The sequence below is a fragment of the Danio rerio genome, chromosome 19 (genome assembly GCF_052040795.2).
Source record: "Danio rerio strain M-AB ecotype USA chromosome 19, GRCz13ab, whole genome shotgun sequence".
NCBI classification, from domain to species: Eukaryota; Metazoa; Chordata; class Actinopteri; order Cypriniformes; family Danionidae; genus Danio; species Danio rerio.
Genome location: NC_141039.2, coordinates 38,532,585 through 38,552,500, shown reverse-complemented (window position 1 = coordinate 38,552,500; position 19,916 = coordinate 38,532,585). Strand labels below are relative to the sequence as shown.

Sequence of the window (19,916 nt, the reverse complement as noted above, 5' to 3'; positions counted from 1 at the left end):
CAGTAGGTAGTGCTGTCGCCTCACAGCAAGAAGGTCGCTGGGTTGCTGGTTCGAACCTCAGCTCAGTTGCCGTTTTTGTGTGAGTTTGCATGTTCTCCCTGCGTTCGCGTGGGTTTTCTCCGGGTGCTCCGGTTTCCCCCACAGTCCAAAGACATCTGGTACAGGTGAATTGGGTAGGCTAAATTGTCTGTCCTTGAGGTTTCCGGTATGTGCGGAAGGTTGTTTCTGTGATTTGCTCGATTTTAAAGCATGTCGGATAACAAATCAATAACATTTATTTTTCTTTTTTATGAGATACTCAGAAATAAAATCAAGTTTTAAAGCTTATTTCATAGAGAATGATATAAAGCACATATCAAGAAAAAAATGAGTTCTTGAAGAAAGTCTTACAAGCATAGTTCATTCATAAATGAAAACCTGCTGTAGATTTACTTACCTTCAGGTCTTTCAACATATACAGTTGAAATCAGAATTAAGACACTTCTATACAGCTTAAAGTGACATTTATAAACTTAACTACGTTAATTAGGTTAACTAGGCAGGTTAGGGTAATTAGGCAAGTTATTGTATATTGCAAAGTATATAGCTTAAGGGGGCTAACAATTTTGACCCTGAAATGGTGGTTAACAAAATTAAAAACTGCTTTTATCTAGCCATAATAGAACAAATAAGACATTTTATATTATTTTTACTCTGATATTATCAGACATAATGTGAAAATTTCCTTGCTCTGAAACATAATTTGCAAAAAAAAGGGGGGCTAATAATTCTGACTTCAACTGTATGTGTTGAAATACAACATTAAAAGTTTGTTCATTCATTAATTCATTCAGTCAGTCAATTATACATTCAGTCATTTACTCATTCAGTTGTTTATTAATTAATTAATTCATTCATTCATTCTATCATTTATTCAGGCAATAATTTTTTCATTGATTAATTTTTTTATTCATTATCTTTTCATTTAAAAATATATTCATTTATTCATTCAATCATTCAGTCAGTCAGTCAGTCAGTCAGTTTTTTAGTCATTCAGTCATTCATTCAGTCATTAAGTCATTAATTCTTTCATTTATTCAGGCATTATTTTTTTCGTTCATTCATTCAAAAATATACGTTGATTTCAGTCAGTCAGTCAGTCAGTCAGTCAGTCAGTCAGTCAGTCAGTCAGAGTCTTTCATTCATTCATTCATTCATTCATTCACTCATTCATTCATTCATTCATTCATTCAGTCAGTCATCCATTCAGTAAGTCAGTCAGTCAGTCAGTCAGAAATTCATTCATTTGTCGTTTGTTTGTTTATCTTTTAATTTGTACATTCATTCATTCATTCATTCATTCATTCATTCATTCATTTGTCCTTTGTTCATTCATTCATTCATTCATTATTAGATTAATCAATTCAATTATTTTATCACATTTCAATTTATCTTGCAGACATTATTTGAAACATTTATTTGATATTTTTTTTTATGTTCGTATAATTACATTTGCTAATTTAATTAGCTATATATGTATTTTTAAATAATAAAATGTATAATATAAAAAGCTGTCTGTGAATGTGTGTGATTAGCAAGCCCAGACCTTTAAAGCAGAAAGCTGCAGACAACACACATTCTGTTGTGAAGGTGAAAATCGGGGTCAGTCGGCCCTGATGTTAATTAACTTTCCAAAGACTTTTGTTCTTTAATGTCAGCCCACCTTAAAGTGTTTGAGGAAACTTTGTGAGTGTGCGTGTGTGCGTGTGTGTGCGTGTGTGCGTGTGTGTGTGTGTGTGTGTGTGTGTGTGTGTGTGTGTGCGGGAGGCCCTAAGGAGTTCACCTCAGACACAGCTCATTAAAAGCTCCAGCTGGTCCCAGACCTGCAGAAACATTCATTTAGTGCAAACACGCTGCCTGTGCCCTCCCTTCTCATTAGACATCCAGCGCTTTTATTCGAGGAGGTATTTAAAGTCCTCCTGGAGGCCACGACACTTCAACTAAAAAAAAAAGTCACAGAAAAGTCACCGGCAAGGTCGTTCAGCATTCAGCTCACATGCCAGGCCAATCAAAACCAACATCCCACCATAGATTATTTCAGGTACCTTTAACAAAAATCAACTGTGAAATATTGACTGATGCCAAGGGCCAAACTTTTATGAAGTATGTGTGCTTAAAAAAAATAAAAATAAATTGTTTGTAGGCCCATAAACCGATCAGAGTTGAAGTATACACGCTAAAAAATGGTGTTGTATAATACAAAATTTGTATCATTGTCCTATAATTACAAGGTAAAAGGTTTTTGTGACGGCTTTGTTAAATGTAGAAGCATAAGGTTTTAGATATATATTTTCTTGATATTTATTTTCAGATAGGTTTAGATGTGACTTCAATCTCATGATTTGCTATGAATAGGAATTTACTACAATAAAATAATTTTTTACTGTACCTGTTCAAAAATAAATAACAATTGAGTAAATAAATAAATAAATAAATAAATAATTGTATTCATTATTATAATTTTTATTATTATTATTATTATTATTATATAAAAGTAATGTTTTTTAGTCAGAGATTCACAAATATGTATATCAAAGACACTTATTTTGGTGGCATTTTATTTAACAAAATGTTATATGATATATTTATATTGTTATGATCACTAGCGAGTTGCAGAATGCTGGAGAACCACAAATCTGCCACTTCATCGAACCACAAATGCCATCATGCCGGGCACTCACACACCAGTTCTAGACCACCACTTGACTTCACACACACAGCTGTAGATCATCCTCACTGATTACTTAGACTATTTAAACACCACAAAGGCGTTCATTCCTTGCGCAGTATTGTTCCATGTTCCTTATTTCTATGTTTTGCTCTGTCTGGTTTTTAAATCTTGGTCTTGTTTTGGATTGTCATTTTTGCCTGCCCCTACCTTTGCCTGTTTCTTGGACTACTGTTTTTGGATTGCCATTGCTATTTATGTTTTGTTCCTGTTTTAATCCCTTCCTGCGGTTGTTTGTATAGATCAGATATGGTTGCAGCTGTTAGTTAATGAGAATTATTTATATTATATATTACATTTCCCATTAAGTGTATTTTATTAACGTCTACCCCTACCCCAACCCAAAACCCAACCGTCACAGTAATGTAAAAACAGTAGTGGAACCGAGTATTATTTATGTTATTTAAGAAATTATCCAATGAATTGTATTTTTAACATCTACCTCTAAACCCAACCATCACAGTACTATAAAAGTGTTAATATTATTATACAGTGTCACAAAAATTATGTTATATTGATGTGTGCATCCACTGCTGTATTCTATTTAGACTTTACCATTCACTAAATAAAGCTGCATGTGGAACTTACTTGAATTTAACATGCTCCCAGTGTATTTAAAAGTGCGAGGTTGCCACTGGACTTTGGTCTAAAAATACAGTAAAAGATGTGAAACTGAAATATAGTAGTAGAAAATACCTGTTTTCTATATTAAAACATGTTAAATGTATTTTATCCCTGCAATGCAATGCTGAATTTTCAAGTTATTTCATCATTGTAATGCACTTATTTGCTGCTCAAGAAACATGTTAAAATAGTTTTATGCATATTGAAAAATCTGTGTCAGACGAGGTGTCCCATTTATAGAATCTACATCAAATTCAGTTTGCAAAAGTTATTTCATATTTATTGAAAACTCATTACATGTTAGTAAACTGTCTACTTCCATATAGCAAACAACGTCTGTGAAAGTGAATTCAAAATATGGCTAAAAATGGTCCATCGTTATTTAAACCATCAAAATAATAATAACAATTAAATAAAGTCTCTATTTTTTGTAATGATCAAATGGTCTTTCACTTTATGAAGCGTCAAACTGCTGTAGATGATTTCCCTTAACAGGCTGTATTTCTTTTCTTTCAGCTCCCATGTGTGGTGGTCAGCTCCGTGGCCCGAGTGGGATCATCACCTCCCCAAACTTTCCAGTACAATATGACAACAATGCAAACTGTACCTGGATCATCACCGCTTCAGACTCCTCCAAGGTGAACGCTTGCATACAATAAAGCTTCAAACATGCTAAATGTGTTCATATGAGCTCTGAAACACTGCGTCATATTTACAGTATCACAAAAGTTCATTTGAAGTAAAAAAATGATCAAGCCCAGAGTGAAATAGGAGAGTTTTTCTACTCGCCTTCACATGCATCACACAGCTCTTGTTGGTAAACACATCCCCTCCAATATCATCCAACTATTGAAATGTCCCCACCAATAATTTAATTTACTTTAAAAAAATCGTGTGAGGTGTCTGACATACACAAGTGGATAGCAGCAGCAAAAAAAAAAGAAAGAAAAAAAAATGTGAACATAAGGAGCTTTTTTAAACGAAAAGTGTAAGTCACATCATGATAATGCCATTGATGCTCTTGTTTTTCCCTCCACTTTAATGCACAGTCTAACGTTATAGCTGACCGATATAAGGTTTGTTAAATCTGTGATTTGACTGCAGAATAAACAGCTAAATATAAAAGTACAGTATTTGATCCCTGCCAGTTCTCCTAATCTCTCAATTTTGTTTAAAAAAAACTGCCTGTTCTCCATCTTTTATTAATATTAATATATGAGACATGTTTCATTCGCACTATGGCTGAAATAAACTGAAGTCTTTTTTTTTAACTTTCTGTTTATCAGTTAATAAATTTTATTTTAACATTACAGCAGGCCCGTAACCAGCTTATTGAAATAGGTAGTTTTTTTTCTTTTCTTAAAAACTCAATCTTTTTATAGGTATTCACCTAATTAATTATGAGGAATAAATATAGCATTTTAGTGAAATTTTAAGAAATTTTTTTTTGCTGGATCAGCTTGATGGATGGTTATTATAACCACACTTTTTGATGTACTAAAAAATAGTTCCCACCATTTTGTCAAATTGCTTACCGCACTATTTTACTGTTTTAATTGTTTATTTACAAATGTGCATTTAAAAGGTTTATATTACAGTTTTATAAATAATGACAATTTAGAACAAAGAAATATAAAAAGATACTTATTTTTAAAATACATTATTATTATTATTATTTTTTTAAATCTGTTAAACCTTGTTTTAAACTTAAACTAAAGCCTATAGGCAGAAAACAAACTGGCCAGTACAACTTTCCTCAGTCATAATTTGGCCATTTGAATAGTAAGAAAAATTCAAACTTTCAAAGTTCAAAGTTGCAATAATAATCCAACTTTTGGTCTTTTGAACCACCTGAACCTCCCTAGGCTTTAACTTAATTTAATAATTTTTATGGAGAGATGATTAAATAATAATTTTGGGAGTCTGGTGGGGTTGTTTGATTCACCCATTCCCACCAATGTCAAGTGCAAATCTACGTCCTTGATTCAAATACTTTTTTTTTTTTTTTATAAACAGCAAGGATGGGAAAGCGTCATCTGCTTCATAATGTTCTGATTGACCTGAGTAGATGTCAGTTTCTAAACTTGTACTTGCTCATACCAGCAATTTTCCTTCAGCATTCACACAGAGCAGATTTCCAGGTGCTTAATGGTAATAATACAACGTATTATTCCAGAAATGCTGGAACTAATTTGCAGGTATTTTTAAAAAGGGCCATGATCACACATGATCTCTTTATGGAAAATTACCGGTAGTTTTCTAGAAAAGTCTATGGGCCTTATCATACACCCGGCGCAATGTGACGCAAGGCACAGCGCAATGCTGGTTTGCTAGTTTCAGCTTGTCGCAAGAGTCGTTTTGAGGCGTTGCGCCACGCTCTTTAAATAGCAAATGCATTTGCACTCATATGTGCGCCCATAGGCGTTCTGGTCTAAAAAGGAAGGCGTTCTGAAGTGCACTGCTGGCGCGTTGCTATTTTGAGAAACTATAACAGATTTTTCATTAGACAAAAACAAACCGCGCGCGGTAGATGCTCTGTTTAACTGTTTCCTGTTAAAAAAAAACAAAAAAAACTGTTAACTGTTTGGTATTGAAATGCTCAGTTTTTCCACTTACACTTACTTTTTACGTCATGTAAATAGCAAATGCGCTTATGGCGCGACACAGCTGGCTCTTAAGGGAATGGGAGATGAGACTCTGATACCTATAACTCATTAAGAAAATAAACTCAACCCTTTTAGACCATGCGCCATGGCCCAAAGCGGATTTTCCTGTCCTTAAATTAGCAAATATGGATTCTGACACGCCCTGAAAGGGTTTGCACCCTGCGCTTTCTGTTTTGCGCATGGACTGTCAAAATAGAGCCCTAAATGTGTGAAAGGGGCTATTGAAAGTTAATTTAAAGAAAGACGGAGGAAACTACACAATAGAGAAAAGATGAAACTGTGGCGCTCCATGTCATGACTTTGGTGTCGAGTTCAAGGCCATTTTCTTACTCGCTTGCCAGATTTTCTTTATCTGGGTTCAAACAAATGGCTTCACAGACCGCTCCCCTCATCACCATGACTCAGTTGGGAGCGAGAGATGGAGGGCGAATGGATTTGGGTGAAGCGGCTCTATCAGCGGCCCCTGCTTTTTTCTCTGTGGCCCCGTTCTCTATTTCATCCCGTGTGGAAAGGACAGTTTCTGCTTCACACTGTCACGGGCTGTAGATGAAGATGGAGCATTGCTGTTTTTGCTCTTTACAAGCGTAATGACATTCTATTTTGGTTCTGACACAACTGTGTACCCGGAGAAGACGTGAGGTTAGCGGTGAGACTGAGGCCGCAAGAAATGTACCTGACAATGAGCTTTTGATTTGGCTGCAGCTGCTTTGAGACGCTGCCAGTTTAGAGAGGGAAAGACAGCTGGTAAAGGCTTTAGCATCACAGTTTGCTGTAGTTTGACATCATTTAGCAGTTGAGAATGTGTAATGAATATTTAGGTGAATATTAAGGTGAAGTGTAAAGATGCTGTTGCAATATTATTTACTAGTTCAATGGGAGAAACAACTGTGAGTACAGCAAAATAGTTTCTGGTTGTGAGGATGTCATTATTAATTTATTTTTTATTTTTTATTTATTTATTTATTTTTTCGAGTAGTAACTTCTGAATCAGTTGATAAAGTCTTAAATGGTATTTTGTGCAATGTAGTTTTTAACCGGAATATGCAAGTCTGTCTAGGTCGGGGGGCATATCAGTGACTTTTTAATATACTAGCACATGAAAAAAGTGGAAACCTCATGTAATTGATGCACCTAGACATTCGTTCCCAGAGTATCAAAGCTCCTTTTTTTTTGTTTCTTGTTGTACATATAGAAGGGGTAGTTTAAATTCCTATGAAAATACAACAATTTAATAATAGGCATAATAATAATAATAATAATAATAATAATAATAATAATAATAATAATGATAATAATAATGATAATTATTGTTATTATTATTATTATTATTATTATTATTATTAATATTATTGTTATTATTATTATTATTATTATTATGCCTTATATTATAATTATAATTATGTCTTAAACAATTGTTGCTTAACCAAAAGTTTAAAAGATAGCGCAAGACAGCAGAATGCAATTTGGGTAACTTTATTGACTTTAATGGCAATTGTTCTTCTTAATATCTTTCTTTTTTGTAAAACTACAACAAAGAGAGGGAAAGTATGTGTATATTCATATTTACTTTAACATGTTCAATTTAGCCAGCAGTAAAACTTTACTAATGCACATTTTAAAAATAAATTTCTTAACATGCATATGAAAAAAATATTTTAAATGAGACAATTTGAATTCAATATAAGCAAAATTATCACATATACACCACCAGTTTGTACAACAAAATACAGGTGGTATAAAACTGATTTTAATCGAATATTTCCAAAAATATAGCTTTAATAAAAATAGAGCACTTACAGACATATTTTTCAACGTTTAAATCAGCCCCAGAAATAATCTTTATGTGCGTCACAAAGAGAAACCGAAAGTAACCGCAATATTTAATACAGTATCTTAAATGTCCAGTAAGTGGGGGGTCAAAACCATATTGTGATTCAAAGTAAATGTTTTCTTGGGCTGAGTCTCGTTATATTTTTGATGTCAGTTGAGGGCCAGAGGGAGAAGGAGTGGGGCGGCAAATAGCCCACAGGCCGGCAGTTTAAGACTCCTGGTCTACAGGTAAAAAGTATGAAGGCACTGTCGGGACAAAATTTTTAGTGGCTCAAACATTTTTATTTTATTTTATTTTATTTTATTTTATTTTATTTTATTTTATTTTATTTTATTTTATTTTATTTTATTTTATTTTATTTTATTTTATTTTATTTTATTTTATTTTATTTTATTTTATTTTATTTTTATACTAAATTATATTAAACTTAATTATACTTAATTGCATTGTTTTTACTTATTATGAGCTTTTTCAGTCAACCCCAGCAGAGAAATTAAATTAAATTAAATTAAATTAAATTAAATTAAATTAAATTAAATTAAATTAAATTAAATTAAATTAAATTAAATTAAATGTGCATGCTTGTTTAAAATAAATAAATAAATAAATAAATAAATAAATAAATAAACCAACCAACCAATTAACCAATCAACCAATCAATTATTCAATTAATCAACACAGCAATATAGATTAATAGATGGGTCAGTATGTCAATTTTGCCACTGTTACTATCCTATGTTAATGAGCTTTTGCTAAACAACAGACACTGTCATTTCATTCCAGACATGTTCAAATCTCATTTCCAACCCACAATGCCATTAAACACAACAAATGAATTGACATATGGCGGACGAATTAAATAAACAAGTACTTTTATGAAGTGCAGGGGAAATAGGACCCCCATGTAATGACATTTGGTTAACAGTGTGATGCGTCTAATCAACTAAAGCGAAGAAACATCCTGAAAGTTCAGGGCAGACTGACTCTGTAACGCCTCAATAGCAGATTCCCCACAGCCACAGCTAAAGATGCTCTTGCTGCTCAAAGATGTCCATCCTATTTTTGTCAACCATGGTGCCTAATGACGGGTGCTGCAAAATGGCTGAACTTGAAGCTGAAGACCGAGGGAAAAGAAATGAAGTCTGCGGGGAAGAGAAGGCTGAATCCCCCCGCTCGCAGACAAACATTAGCTCAGAGTCTAGACGATGACTACGCTTCTGCTTCAGATCCCCAGAAGGCATAATAATAGAGAAAGAGTTGTTCATGAGAAGACATGGCTGATTGCTTTTGTTGTCCTCTTCGTTTTTTAATTATCAGACCTCCTTTTGTTCTGTGCGCTATCATCATCCAGAGCACTGGCATTATCAGCTATTCTACTTCTACAGGGAATTTTTCTGAATATTTCAAACATTGCATTTTTCTTTCTGTGCACGTTTCTCTATAGGGGAGAATAGCGTAAGTTGTTCTCCTTCAAAGAGACATAGATTTTAAGGAATAGTTCAGCCATGAATGAAAATTACCCCATAATTTACTCACTATCAAATCATTCTCTGTGTATATGACTTTGTCTGTCCGACGAACACAGTCAGAGTAGTTTAACATTTTTTTTTACTGGCTTTCCCATGATTTTTCTGTGCTTTCTCATAATGGTGTGGAATAGTGGCTTTTATTTTAAAGGCTTCCAAAAGCGCATAAATCAATCTTTAAACTAACCCATAGTTTAAACCTAGGAGGATAATACATGTCTTAAGAAGAAGATTGATGTGTTTTTGCAACAGAAAAGCTTAAAATTTTTTAAATTATTAACTCAAAACACTGACTTTCAGCCACCAAATGTTTATTATTTGTGACTGACATATACAACTTATGGTGTAAGATGGGTAGATAGATTTATGTATAATTGTAATGAGGCAATCATGTTAAATTTGCATCATTCCCCCGTGATTTTCACTTTAAAGTAGATGCAGATTCGCGTCATTGGAGGGCCGTCTGTCTGCCTGCACTGCAAAATATGCTTTCTTACTTAGATTTTTTTGTCTTGATTCTAGTCCAAAAATCTTAAAATTCTTCAACAAGAAGCATTTTCTAGACAAGCAAAACATATCGCCTTGTTTTAAGAAGTAGTATGCCAATATTAAGTGAGTTTTTCCTTAAAACAAGCTAAATATTCTGCCAAGAGGGTAAGCAAAATAATCCAACCCTAGCTCATTCTGGAAACGTAGCCCTGCAGATGCTACTTCAACTGGGTTCATCTGAATGGATAAGGTCATATATACACCAATAATGTCTTGAGGGTGGGTAAATTATGGCGTGATTTTCATTTTGGAGTGAAATATTACTTTAAACCCAATGCACCTGCATTGCATTCAACAGTGCTTAGAAGTAAATAAAAGTCAGTCAATCAATCAATCAATCAATAAACACAAACATTAACTCGGGAGTCTAGACAACTGTGCTGATTATCCCCAGAAGGCATAATAATAGAGAAAGAGTTGCTCATGAGTAGACGTGGCTGACTGCTTTTGTTGTCCTTTTCGGTTTTAATTATCAGTCCTCTTTTTGTTCTGTGTACTATCTTCATTCAGCGGACTGCTATTATCAGCTACTCCACTTCTGTAGGGACTTCAGTTTTGACAAAAATAAAAACTCACTCCTCCAACAAGTCTCGCTCCTTACTATGATTCTTTAAAACTTATCGCTATTTGCTGAAAGACTTATCGCTTTTTTTGAAAGGCAGGAGTGGGGATTTTTTTATGCCTATACACATATTGAATATGTTATTTGGTTTGTTGATATTAACCTTAATTAAAAAAAAAAAACACTTATTAATTAATTAACTAAACAACTATTCTTCTGAATATTTCAAATGTTGCACACTTATTTTTCTACTATAGCTATAGTGTTGTAAGTTGTTACCCTCTCATATAAGAAATTTATAGTTATATTTGTCACATTACGTGGTTGAGAAAGGATGAGTACTCGATTGCAGGGACAAATTATGGGTTTTTCATTAAAAATAAAATAAAACAAATAACAACAAAAACCACCGAGATGGGGAAACATTAGCAAACAAATAAACAAACAAACTTGACTGGACAAGTTGGAAGGGATTAGGGCTATACAGAACAGGACAAGACACGACTGGATAAGGACATTTGACAACTGCACCGAACAGCAGACATGAGGAGACTTTAAAGAAAAAGAATTAACAAACAAACAAATAGGTGAACTGAATAAACCAAAAATGGGTTAACAAGGAGGATGGGACTAGACAGTAGACATGACACAAAGAAACAACACAACCCATGTGCATGAAAGAACCCATTAACCGCATGTTCACATTGAACATGACACTAAAGCACGCAGCCACAGTGTAAAAACCAGGACATGTGTTTTAAACACCACCAACACAAACAGAACACAAGGCATGAGTACACAACAAATAAGAACACTTACCGTGTACTCACACATGCAACATGCATGCTCCAGTCCCAGCACCATTCGAAACTGAAACCAACTAGACTGGAGTGCTGAGAATGAATACACCATGCCATGAACAAAACAACTAAACACAGCAGGACGAGAGCGCAAAGCCCGATCGCAGCAAAGCCAGCGCTCATACAAAGTCAAAGACAGACATTGACCGAAAATTAGTCCTCGAGCCGAGCACAACATACAAGACATGACAGGACTAGTGTCTGGCCACCAAAACAAGAATTAACAGGACCAAAGTGGCAGAATCCTGACAATATTATATATATATATATATATAGTAAATATTATGAATGCAAATTAATTTCAGTATAAGAGCTGTCAACTAATTCACATTATTATTATTATTAGTAGTAGTAGTAGTATTAGTAGTAGTAGAAGTAGTAGTATTTATTAGTTGTTTTTATAGATTTTTTCATATTTATTCAGTCATTTTACAACTCTACATTTGTCATTTACTCAGTGGTATCATATAGGATGATAATGCAAACTTTTTAACATTATCATGTAATATCTCAATAACTTTAGTCAGTTTGTTGTGTAAATATATACTGTATATACATATAAAGCATGTCACAATCACCAGTGATCCAGTCCTGGCAGATTGCTGATAAACTACATATGTCACTTTTAAAAACTACAAATCCCATCATGGCTTTTCTCACACACCAGGCGGTGATCACCACTGATGACACACGCATCTGAAGCTTGTGATTGCTGATCATTTGGACTATTTACGCAACACACTAGTTCTTTGCTGAGTCTTTGTTTGCTGTCGCTGTTTGTTGTATCGAGTGTTTCTAGTTCTTTGTGTTGCCTGCTGTGTTTTTGACCCAAGCCATTTCTTTTATTGTATGCTCTTTCGTCGCATGTACCAACTTTACGCCTCTGTTACGACTACGATTTGGATGAACTGTTTGTCCCTGTTTTGCTCCTGTGTTGACCATTGCCTGCCTGCGCGACTAACCTTATTAAACTGCACTTGGATCCTTAGCTTTGTTGTCCTCAACTTAACTCCCATATACGAGACAAAGTAGTAATGGTGTGATGCTCATCCTCTATCTCAGAGTATTGGTTTGGTGGGATCAGACTTTGAATTATAATCACTCAATGAGTCGACTCAATGACCCACAGCGAGTCAGTCATGATCGTATTACCTTTAATGTAATGTCACAGAACTCAGTGGGCTTCACCTAAGGTGGTGCAGACTCTCTTTTGAAGCACTGGATTGAAAATAGAAAGGTTCAGATGAGGTAAAAGAGGATGACGTCTTGTTCACTGCTGGTATGACCTAGAATGCTGCCATCCTACCCCTGGCACTCTTTGTTATGAAGAGTGTTTACCATAGGACAGAATGCAATTTGCATTTATATAAGCTTTTTCATTAGGAGTTGGTCTCTGAGCACTCCAAAAACATTAAGAATTTGGTGGAAATGTGGCAGCCAATTTGAAATGGGAGGGTAGACAGCACATTTTTGTTTATTTTATTCATACTTTTTCCACAGTGTTTCTTTTTGTTGCTTATCAGCAATAAACCTTAATATTTAATTGTTCATCTTTCTGCTTTTTCCTTTTGTATAAGACATTCGGCAGCCTTGTTTTCATTTTGAAGAATAAGAAATGCACACCTTTGACTCTTCATTTTCTTACGTAAACTGCATAAATTCTTTGATTCCAACTTCAGAGATAGTTTGTCTTCTTTGTTATGTAGCAAGTGCAGTCTGGAATTTAATGGTTTTAAAAATAATGTGAGGACTAGTGTTTTAAATCTTGTTTTTCAATCCACATGACATGTCGTTTTTTTTTTTTTTTAATGGGGAATTAGAAAGCTGTTAACAGCAAGGGTGTCCAAACTCGGTCCTGGAGGGCCACTGTCCTGCATAGTTTAGCTCTAACTTTTTTCAACACAACTGGCTGGAGTTTTCTAGGATATAAAGAAAGAGCTTGATTAGCTTGTTCAGGTGTGTTTAATTAGGGTTGGAACTGAAACATGCAGGACACCGGCCCTCCAGGACAAAGTTTGGACACTCCTGGTTTACAGTATATACACCAAGGCTGCATCCTAAATCGCATACTTCCATACTATATAGTACGCTAAAAACAGTATATGAGTCGAGTAGTATGTGTGAATTCATAGAATTTAAAAATCAGTATGCGATAAGTACCTGGATGACCTATTACTTCTAGCAAGACTCTGAACCTTGCATCCGATGCACACTGCTCTATCTCATGATGCTCCGCGAGAGGATTTATGAATGAGAGTGAAGTGACGCAACTCACCTGAAAGGCCTATAGATTACGCTTATTTTACCAAAATAAAATATGATCATGCCTTGATTTAGAATTTTTTTAATTAGGACAGTAAAGTCTGAAATTGCTTGCTGCATTCATACATCTCTGCAATGACTCAAATAACAAATTAATAAAATCATCTGGAAAGGCAAAGAAAGCGTTCTTGCAGGACTCCCAGAGTTCATCAAGATTCTGTGGATTCATCTTCAATGCCTCCTCCTTCATCTTACCCCAGACATGCTCAATAATATTCATGTCTGGTGACTGGGCCGGCCAGTCCTGGAGTTTCTTGATCTTCTTTGCTTTCAGGAACTTTGATTTAAAAGCTAAAGTATGAGAAGGAGGGATTTCTTGCTAAATAATTTGCTCTCTCCTGTGATTGTAATGTAATTGGCAGCACGAATGTCTTGATACCTCAGGCTGTTGATGTTGCCATCCACTCTGAAAATTTCTCGCATGCCCCCATACGGAATACAACCCCAAACCATGATTTTTCCTTCATAGTGGGTTCCAACAGGTTTTCTGCAGTATTTGTGATGATTGAAATGCAGTTTAAAAAATGATTCTTCTGATAAATCTATCTTCAGCCACTTTTCCAAATGATCAACTTGAACTCGAGTTATTATTTGTTGCTCTTACAACTGGGATCGACGGCAATACTATTGTCAGGGAGTGTGTATAGAGTTAGTAATGTAATAATTGAATTCACCACCAGACACTGGATAACACTAATAAATAAAAGGTATCTGTAAGTGTTCTCTAACTCAGGTTAGTTTGTAGTTGTTGTTTTTTTCCATGTATCTTATATATTGCGCTCCTGAGCGTGTGTAACTCATGAAATGTGCTATAAAAAAACAAGCTCTACTCCTGTTAGGATGTCCTCAAAATTTAGAATATTGATGGTTGTTAATTTTAGTCTCCAATGTACATTATGTTATACATAATAAAAAGTTTGAAACATGAAAACGTCAATAAATGGCACTTTGTATTTTTTAAGCTGTCAAAGAAAAAGTTGTAGGTTAAGGTTTGCTAATTCAATTCAAGAATGTAAATAAATGAAGATCCCTCTTGAATAATGAGATATAGTCAACATTTACAGGTGCTTTTGAAAGCATGCATAAGAGATGTCCAACTTTACAATTTTCCCAACTGCGTCCAGACGGCTGACTCTGATTGGTCCCTGTGTGTAGGTGATCAAGCTGACATTCGAGGAGTTTGACCTGGAGCGAGGCTACGACACGCTAACTGTTGGAGACGGCTCTGTAATCGGCGATCAGCGGACAGTCTTTCATGTGTGAGTACTTTTGTTTCTCTTCTCCATCCGCCCGCAAACTCCTCCCAGGCAGTGTCTCCCGCTACTTAACTCTCCGCTCTGTGTGCATAAACCTCCTCCACCATCTCCTTTCATCTCTCAGCGTCCTCTGCCGTTTCTACCCTTAACCCACCCCCCCTCTATTTCATCTCATTTCATCAGCCCTCTGAGCAGAAGGGTACAGCAAAAAAAATACCCCAAGCTTTATTGTCAATCACCATGAGGCTCAATGTTAGAACAAGATCACTCCTGCTGCAAAAAGCGCAGCGCACGTTGATCCCCCATAATGCAGATTTGCACACCAGATGCTCCGGAAACGTTGCTGAGTGTGTTGTTATTAATTGTGCTGAAATTTATGGCCTCCATAAAGTTTTATCGGTGCCGTTTTATGGGCGCTCTCTGGCAGAGGTGTACAAGTGCTTGTGTTCCTTTTGAATGGCCCCGTGTCCCTGGGCTCTTTCTCTCTGGATACTCAGAGTCCCCTGATGGCCTAATGTGCTTAATTAGCAGGTCTCATAAGCCCTTATGGAGTCGCTCTGCAGGTCCCTGAAGGCTAGTGCCGAGGGAATCCAGGGACTCCCAGTGTTCCCCGTGATGTGCTCAGTGATTCTGTAGATCCTGAATTAGGGCTGCACAATATATCGCAAAATTATCGATATTTAAATGAACAATATTTAATTGTTCATCTTTCTGTAACTTTAATTTGGAAGCCTTGTTTTCATTTTGAAGAAGAATGAGAAATGCACACCTTTTTTCTTCATGCACACTCTTCATTTTATTAAGTGCATCAAAAGTTTATTAACTGCATCAATTTTTAGCAGGTTACTACGATAATAGTACACTGACTGGCCACTTTATTAGGTACGTGACCAACTGAATCCTCTCAGACTGGTTTCTTGAACATGACAATGCGTTCACTTTACTCAAATGGCCACCACAGTTACCAGGTCTCAATATAATAGAGCACCTTTGGGATGTGGTGAAATGAGAGATTCGCATCATGGATGTGCAGCCAACAAATCTGCAACAACTGCGTTATGCTATCATGTCAATCTGGACCAAAATCTCTGAGGAATATTTCCAGTACCTTGTTGAATCTATGCCATGAAGGATTAAGGCAGTTCTGAGGCAAAAGGGGGTCCAACTCGCTACCAGTAAGGCGTACCTAATAAAGTGACCAGTGAGTGTATATGCAGTATACATATCATAGACGTGTGTGATAAATAACATTTATTATAGTCAGATGGGACCTTGCTTTCTTCATACCCACCTATCAAGTAGTTGCTGTTCTGCTATTGGCTAGGATAGCAGAACCCAGAGCTGACTTATAAAGATGTAGACCTTTTTACTTGATGTAAAATAAGTCTGATGTCCCTAGAGTGTGTATGTGAAGATTCAGCTCAAAATACCCCACAGATAATGTCTTATAACTTATAAACTGCCCCTTTTAGGCTTTGATCCTAATAGTGCCGTTTTGGTGACTGTTGCTTTAAATTCAAATGAGATTATGAGATTCAAATGATATATATATATATATATATATATATATATATATATATATATATATATATATATATATATATATATATATATATATATATATATATCATCACCTTAGAATTATAAGGTTCTATCTGTGTTCAGAATGATTGTGAGATATTGAGCTTCAAAGTTGTTGCATTCCATATAGCAAGCAATGTGTAACAATTGTTTTTTTTTTTATAAAAAGTTTTAAAATGTAAACAACTTATAAAAAACATCCCATAATGTAAATAAGTTGTCATTTAATAAGAATATGTCAATAACTATGTATATGTTATTCTTTCTTTTTTTTTACCATTAGTTTGCACCTTGACAGTTTAGACTGAATTATAGACTGAACTATATTTTAGCTCTTATTTTAATATAATTAAATAAATAAATGATTTTAAAAAATAGCTAATAAACAGGGAAATGTTATATATTACAAAATATCATTATCACACTACTCAACTGGCATATTGCATATTTTTCCATTATTGTGCAACCTTATTCTGCATGTGAAGATTCATTGTTGTACTGTTATGTTTCTGATCGTCTGTCTTATTTCAATGTTTAGGCTGTCTGGGACTACGACTCCGGATCTGGTGGTCAGCACTAGTCATCAGATGTGGCTTAATTTTAAAACGGATGATACAAGTGGCTCCCTGGGCTTTAAGGTTTCTTATGAAGGTACGTTATGGATACTAATTATATAGTCAAGCATATACTACTCCTCCTCCTTATCCCACTAAGGAGAAACATTAATAGATATCCTAAACATTACTACTGGTATTTAAATAAAATTACAAATGAATAATGTGAAAAAATAATAAGAATGCATTATGTTTTTGATAATAATAAAATAATTATTATTTATTATTATTTTTTAATAATAAAAACAATAATAATATCATTAAAAATACATACATTAATAAATAATGAAATAATGAAATAACAATTAATGAAAATATATATCAATAACTAATAAATAACCAATTTCAGCAACAACAATATGTTATTATTATTATTATTATTATTATTATTATTATTATTATTATTATTATTATTATTATTGTTGTTGTTATTAACAACAACAACAGTTATAGTGTTAATACTTGTTTTCAGTTGTGTCCTACAAAAAAAAAAAAGTAATAGATTGGCATCCCTAATTAAATAGTCTCTGTATCACCTTTGTAAAAAAAACATGTCATACTGCTTTGGAAGGCTGTGATTTATGCATTGGGTAATTATCATGTCATAATAGCATATTCTCAGTTGAAGCCTCTCACCATGCTTGTTACTGCAGTGCTGATATTTCACAGTAATCAAAAAATGCATTGTTCTTTTTTCTTTTTCTAAACCCCAATGAACACTTATATCGCATACAAACCAGCTGGGAGGGCATGAATTGATTGAATGCATTGTTAAGGGTGTAAGTTTAAGATCAACATCGCACTGATGCTATAAACACTAGTGTTGTCAAAACTATAATTGTATCAGTACCATCTTATTTTAAAGTAAATTACAATACAATAACAATATTAAATGTTTGTATTTTTGATACATGTCCGTATAAAATCTCACTTTTTTAAATTAATCAGTCGTTTATCGTAACTCAGTTTTACAGTTGCTGCAAAATTTGTATTGAATGTTTAATCAGTTTAAATACGTTTCAAAAAATTCAGTTAATATATATATATATATATATATATATATATATATATATATATATATATATATATATATATATATATATATATATATATATATATATACACATATATACACACACACAATCGCACCTGCTATTTACTGTTACCTGCTGTCTGCTAAGAACAGTTTTCTTCTCAACTGACTGTTCCCACTAAATTAAGAGAGAAGAGCCGAACGCTCTTTCTTTGCCTTAGCTTCATTCACTACGATGGTGCTGATAAGTGAAACAGGGCTCTCTGGAATCATTTATTCATTAATTTTCTTTTCAGCTTAGTCCCTTTGCTCTCTGGAATCATAATAAAACCATATAGAAATCATAAATAAAAATGTGTTGTTGCCCTGGTAAAACAAGCATAACATAGACAGAAGGTATCAATAGTTTAAAAGTGCCCAATTATAAAGATGTGTTGACTTAATTATTATCTGCATAATTGGTTGAGACTTGAGTCAAGATGTAAAATAGAAAAAGGGGAAATTTAAGTATTTTAAATATATATTTATTCTGACTTCAACTGTATATATATATATATATATATATATATATATAATAGTCACACTTTGCAGTAAGATTTCATCAATGTTAAATAATGTATTCACTAACATGAACTAATGAACAATACTTGTACAGCATTTAATAATCATAGTTTAAAATATTCTAATGTGTGACTGAAATCCAAATTAGGTAATGTACTGGGAATTAACATGAACTAACCATTACTATTTATTTATTTATTTATTTATTTATTCCTATTACTTCACATTAACAAAGATAAATACATACTGTTATAAATCAAATCAAATTACTTTTATTGTCACATCATCAGCAGTATGTGTGCTATGATGAGGGAAAAGCTTAAGTATAATGCATTGTTCATTGTTTGTTCATGATAGTAAAAATAAAATAACTAACATTAACTAATACAACTTTATTGTAAAGGCTTACCAAATGCACCTTTTTGCAAAAATAATAATGGGGTTAAATGGGTAAATATGTGACACTATTTGATACTACTTTATTTTGATGGTCGCTATAGCACTTTTTGTTGACTATAATACACATTGCATACTAATTAATTATCTTTAGAGCATTAGCAGACTATCTGCCTCATATCTGTTGTCACGGCTCAACCATCAGACATGGTACATCATATTTGATACATTGTAAAACCCTAAAAGTTAAGGTAACTCAAACCATTTAAGGAAACCGATTCCAACAAATCGTTTAAGTTCAAAAACTAATCCTAATAAGTACCGCGAGCCTAATCCATTAGAGTAAGCGAAGCAATTTGAGCACAGTAAAACCCAATAAATGAAGAGAACTCAAACCAACTGAGTACTGTAAAATCCACAAGTTAAGGCAACTCAAACCGTTAGAGGAAACCAATTGCTACAAACCATTTGAGTTAAAAACTAATCTATGAGTACTCTGAACTTATACCATTTAAGTTGAAGTAATGAGGTATTTAATTAAAAGTTAAATGAGTTCAAAACTCTTTTCAAATGAGTAGAATTACCTTTCAGTTTGAGTTTACTACACTGATTTCATTTGATAAAGTTGACTGACAGGTTTTACAATGTACGTATTTTTTTCAAATTACACAAACCCTAACTCTAACAATCTACATATAGTATAATGAGAATTGGAATCTAAGCGCAATCATTTAAGGGACCATCAACTTAAAGTGCTGTCCAATATTT

At 34.0% G+C, this 19,916-nt stretch overlaps 1 protein-coding gene across 2 annotated transcripts in view; it reads left to right on the top strand.

Moving 5' to 3' along the window:
* csmd2 (CUB and Sushi multiple domains 2) overlaps positions 1–19,916 on the top strand; it is a 543,176-nt gene that overhangs the window by 255,781 nt on the left and 267,479 nt on the right. For both annotated transcript variants that reach the window (XM_087295937.2, XM_087295938.2), the window contains exons 10-12: positions 3,908–4,029; positions 14,863–14,966; positions 17,083–17,195. In XM_087295937.2, the coding sequence (XP_087152063.2) occupies positions 3,908–4,029; positions 14,863–14,966; positions 17,083–17,195 (339 nt within the window). The remainder of the gene's footprint in view (positions 1–3,907; positions 4,030–14,862; positions 14,967–17,082; positions 17,196–19,916) is intronic.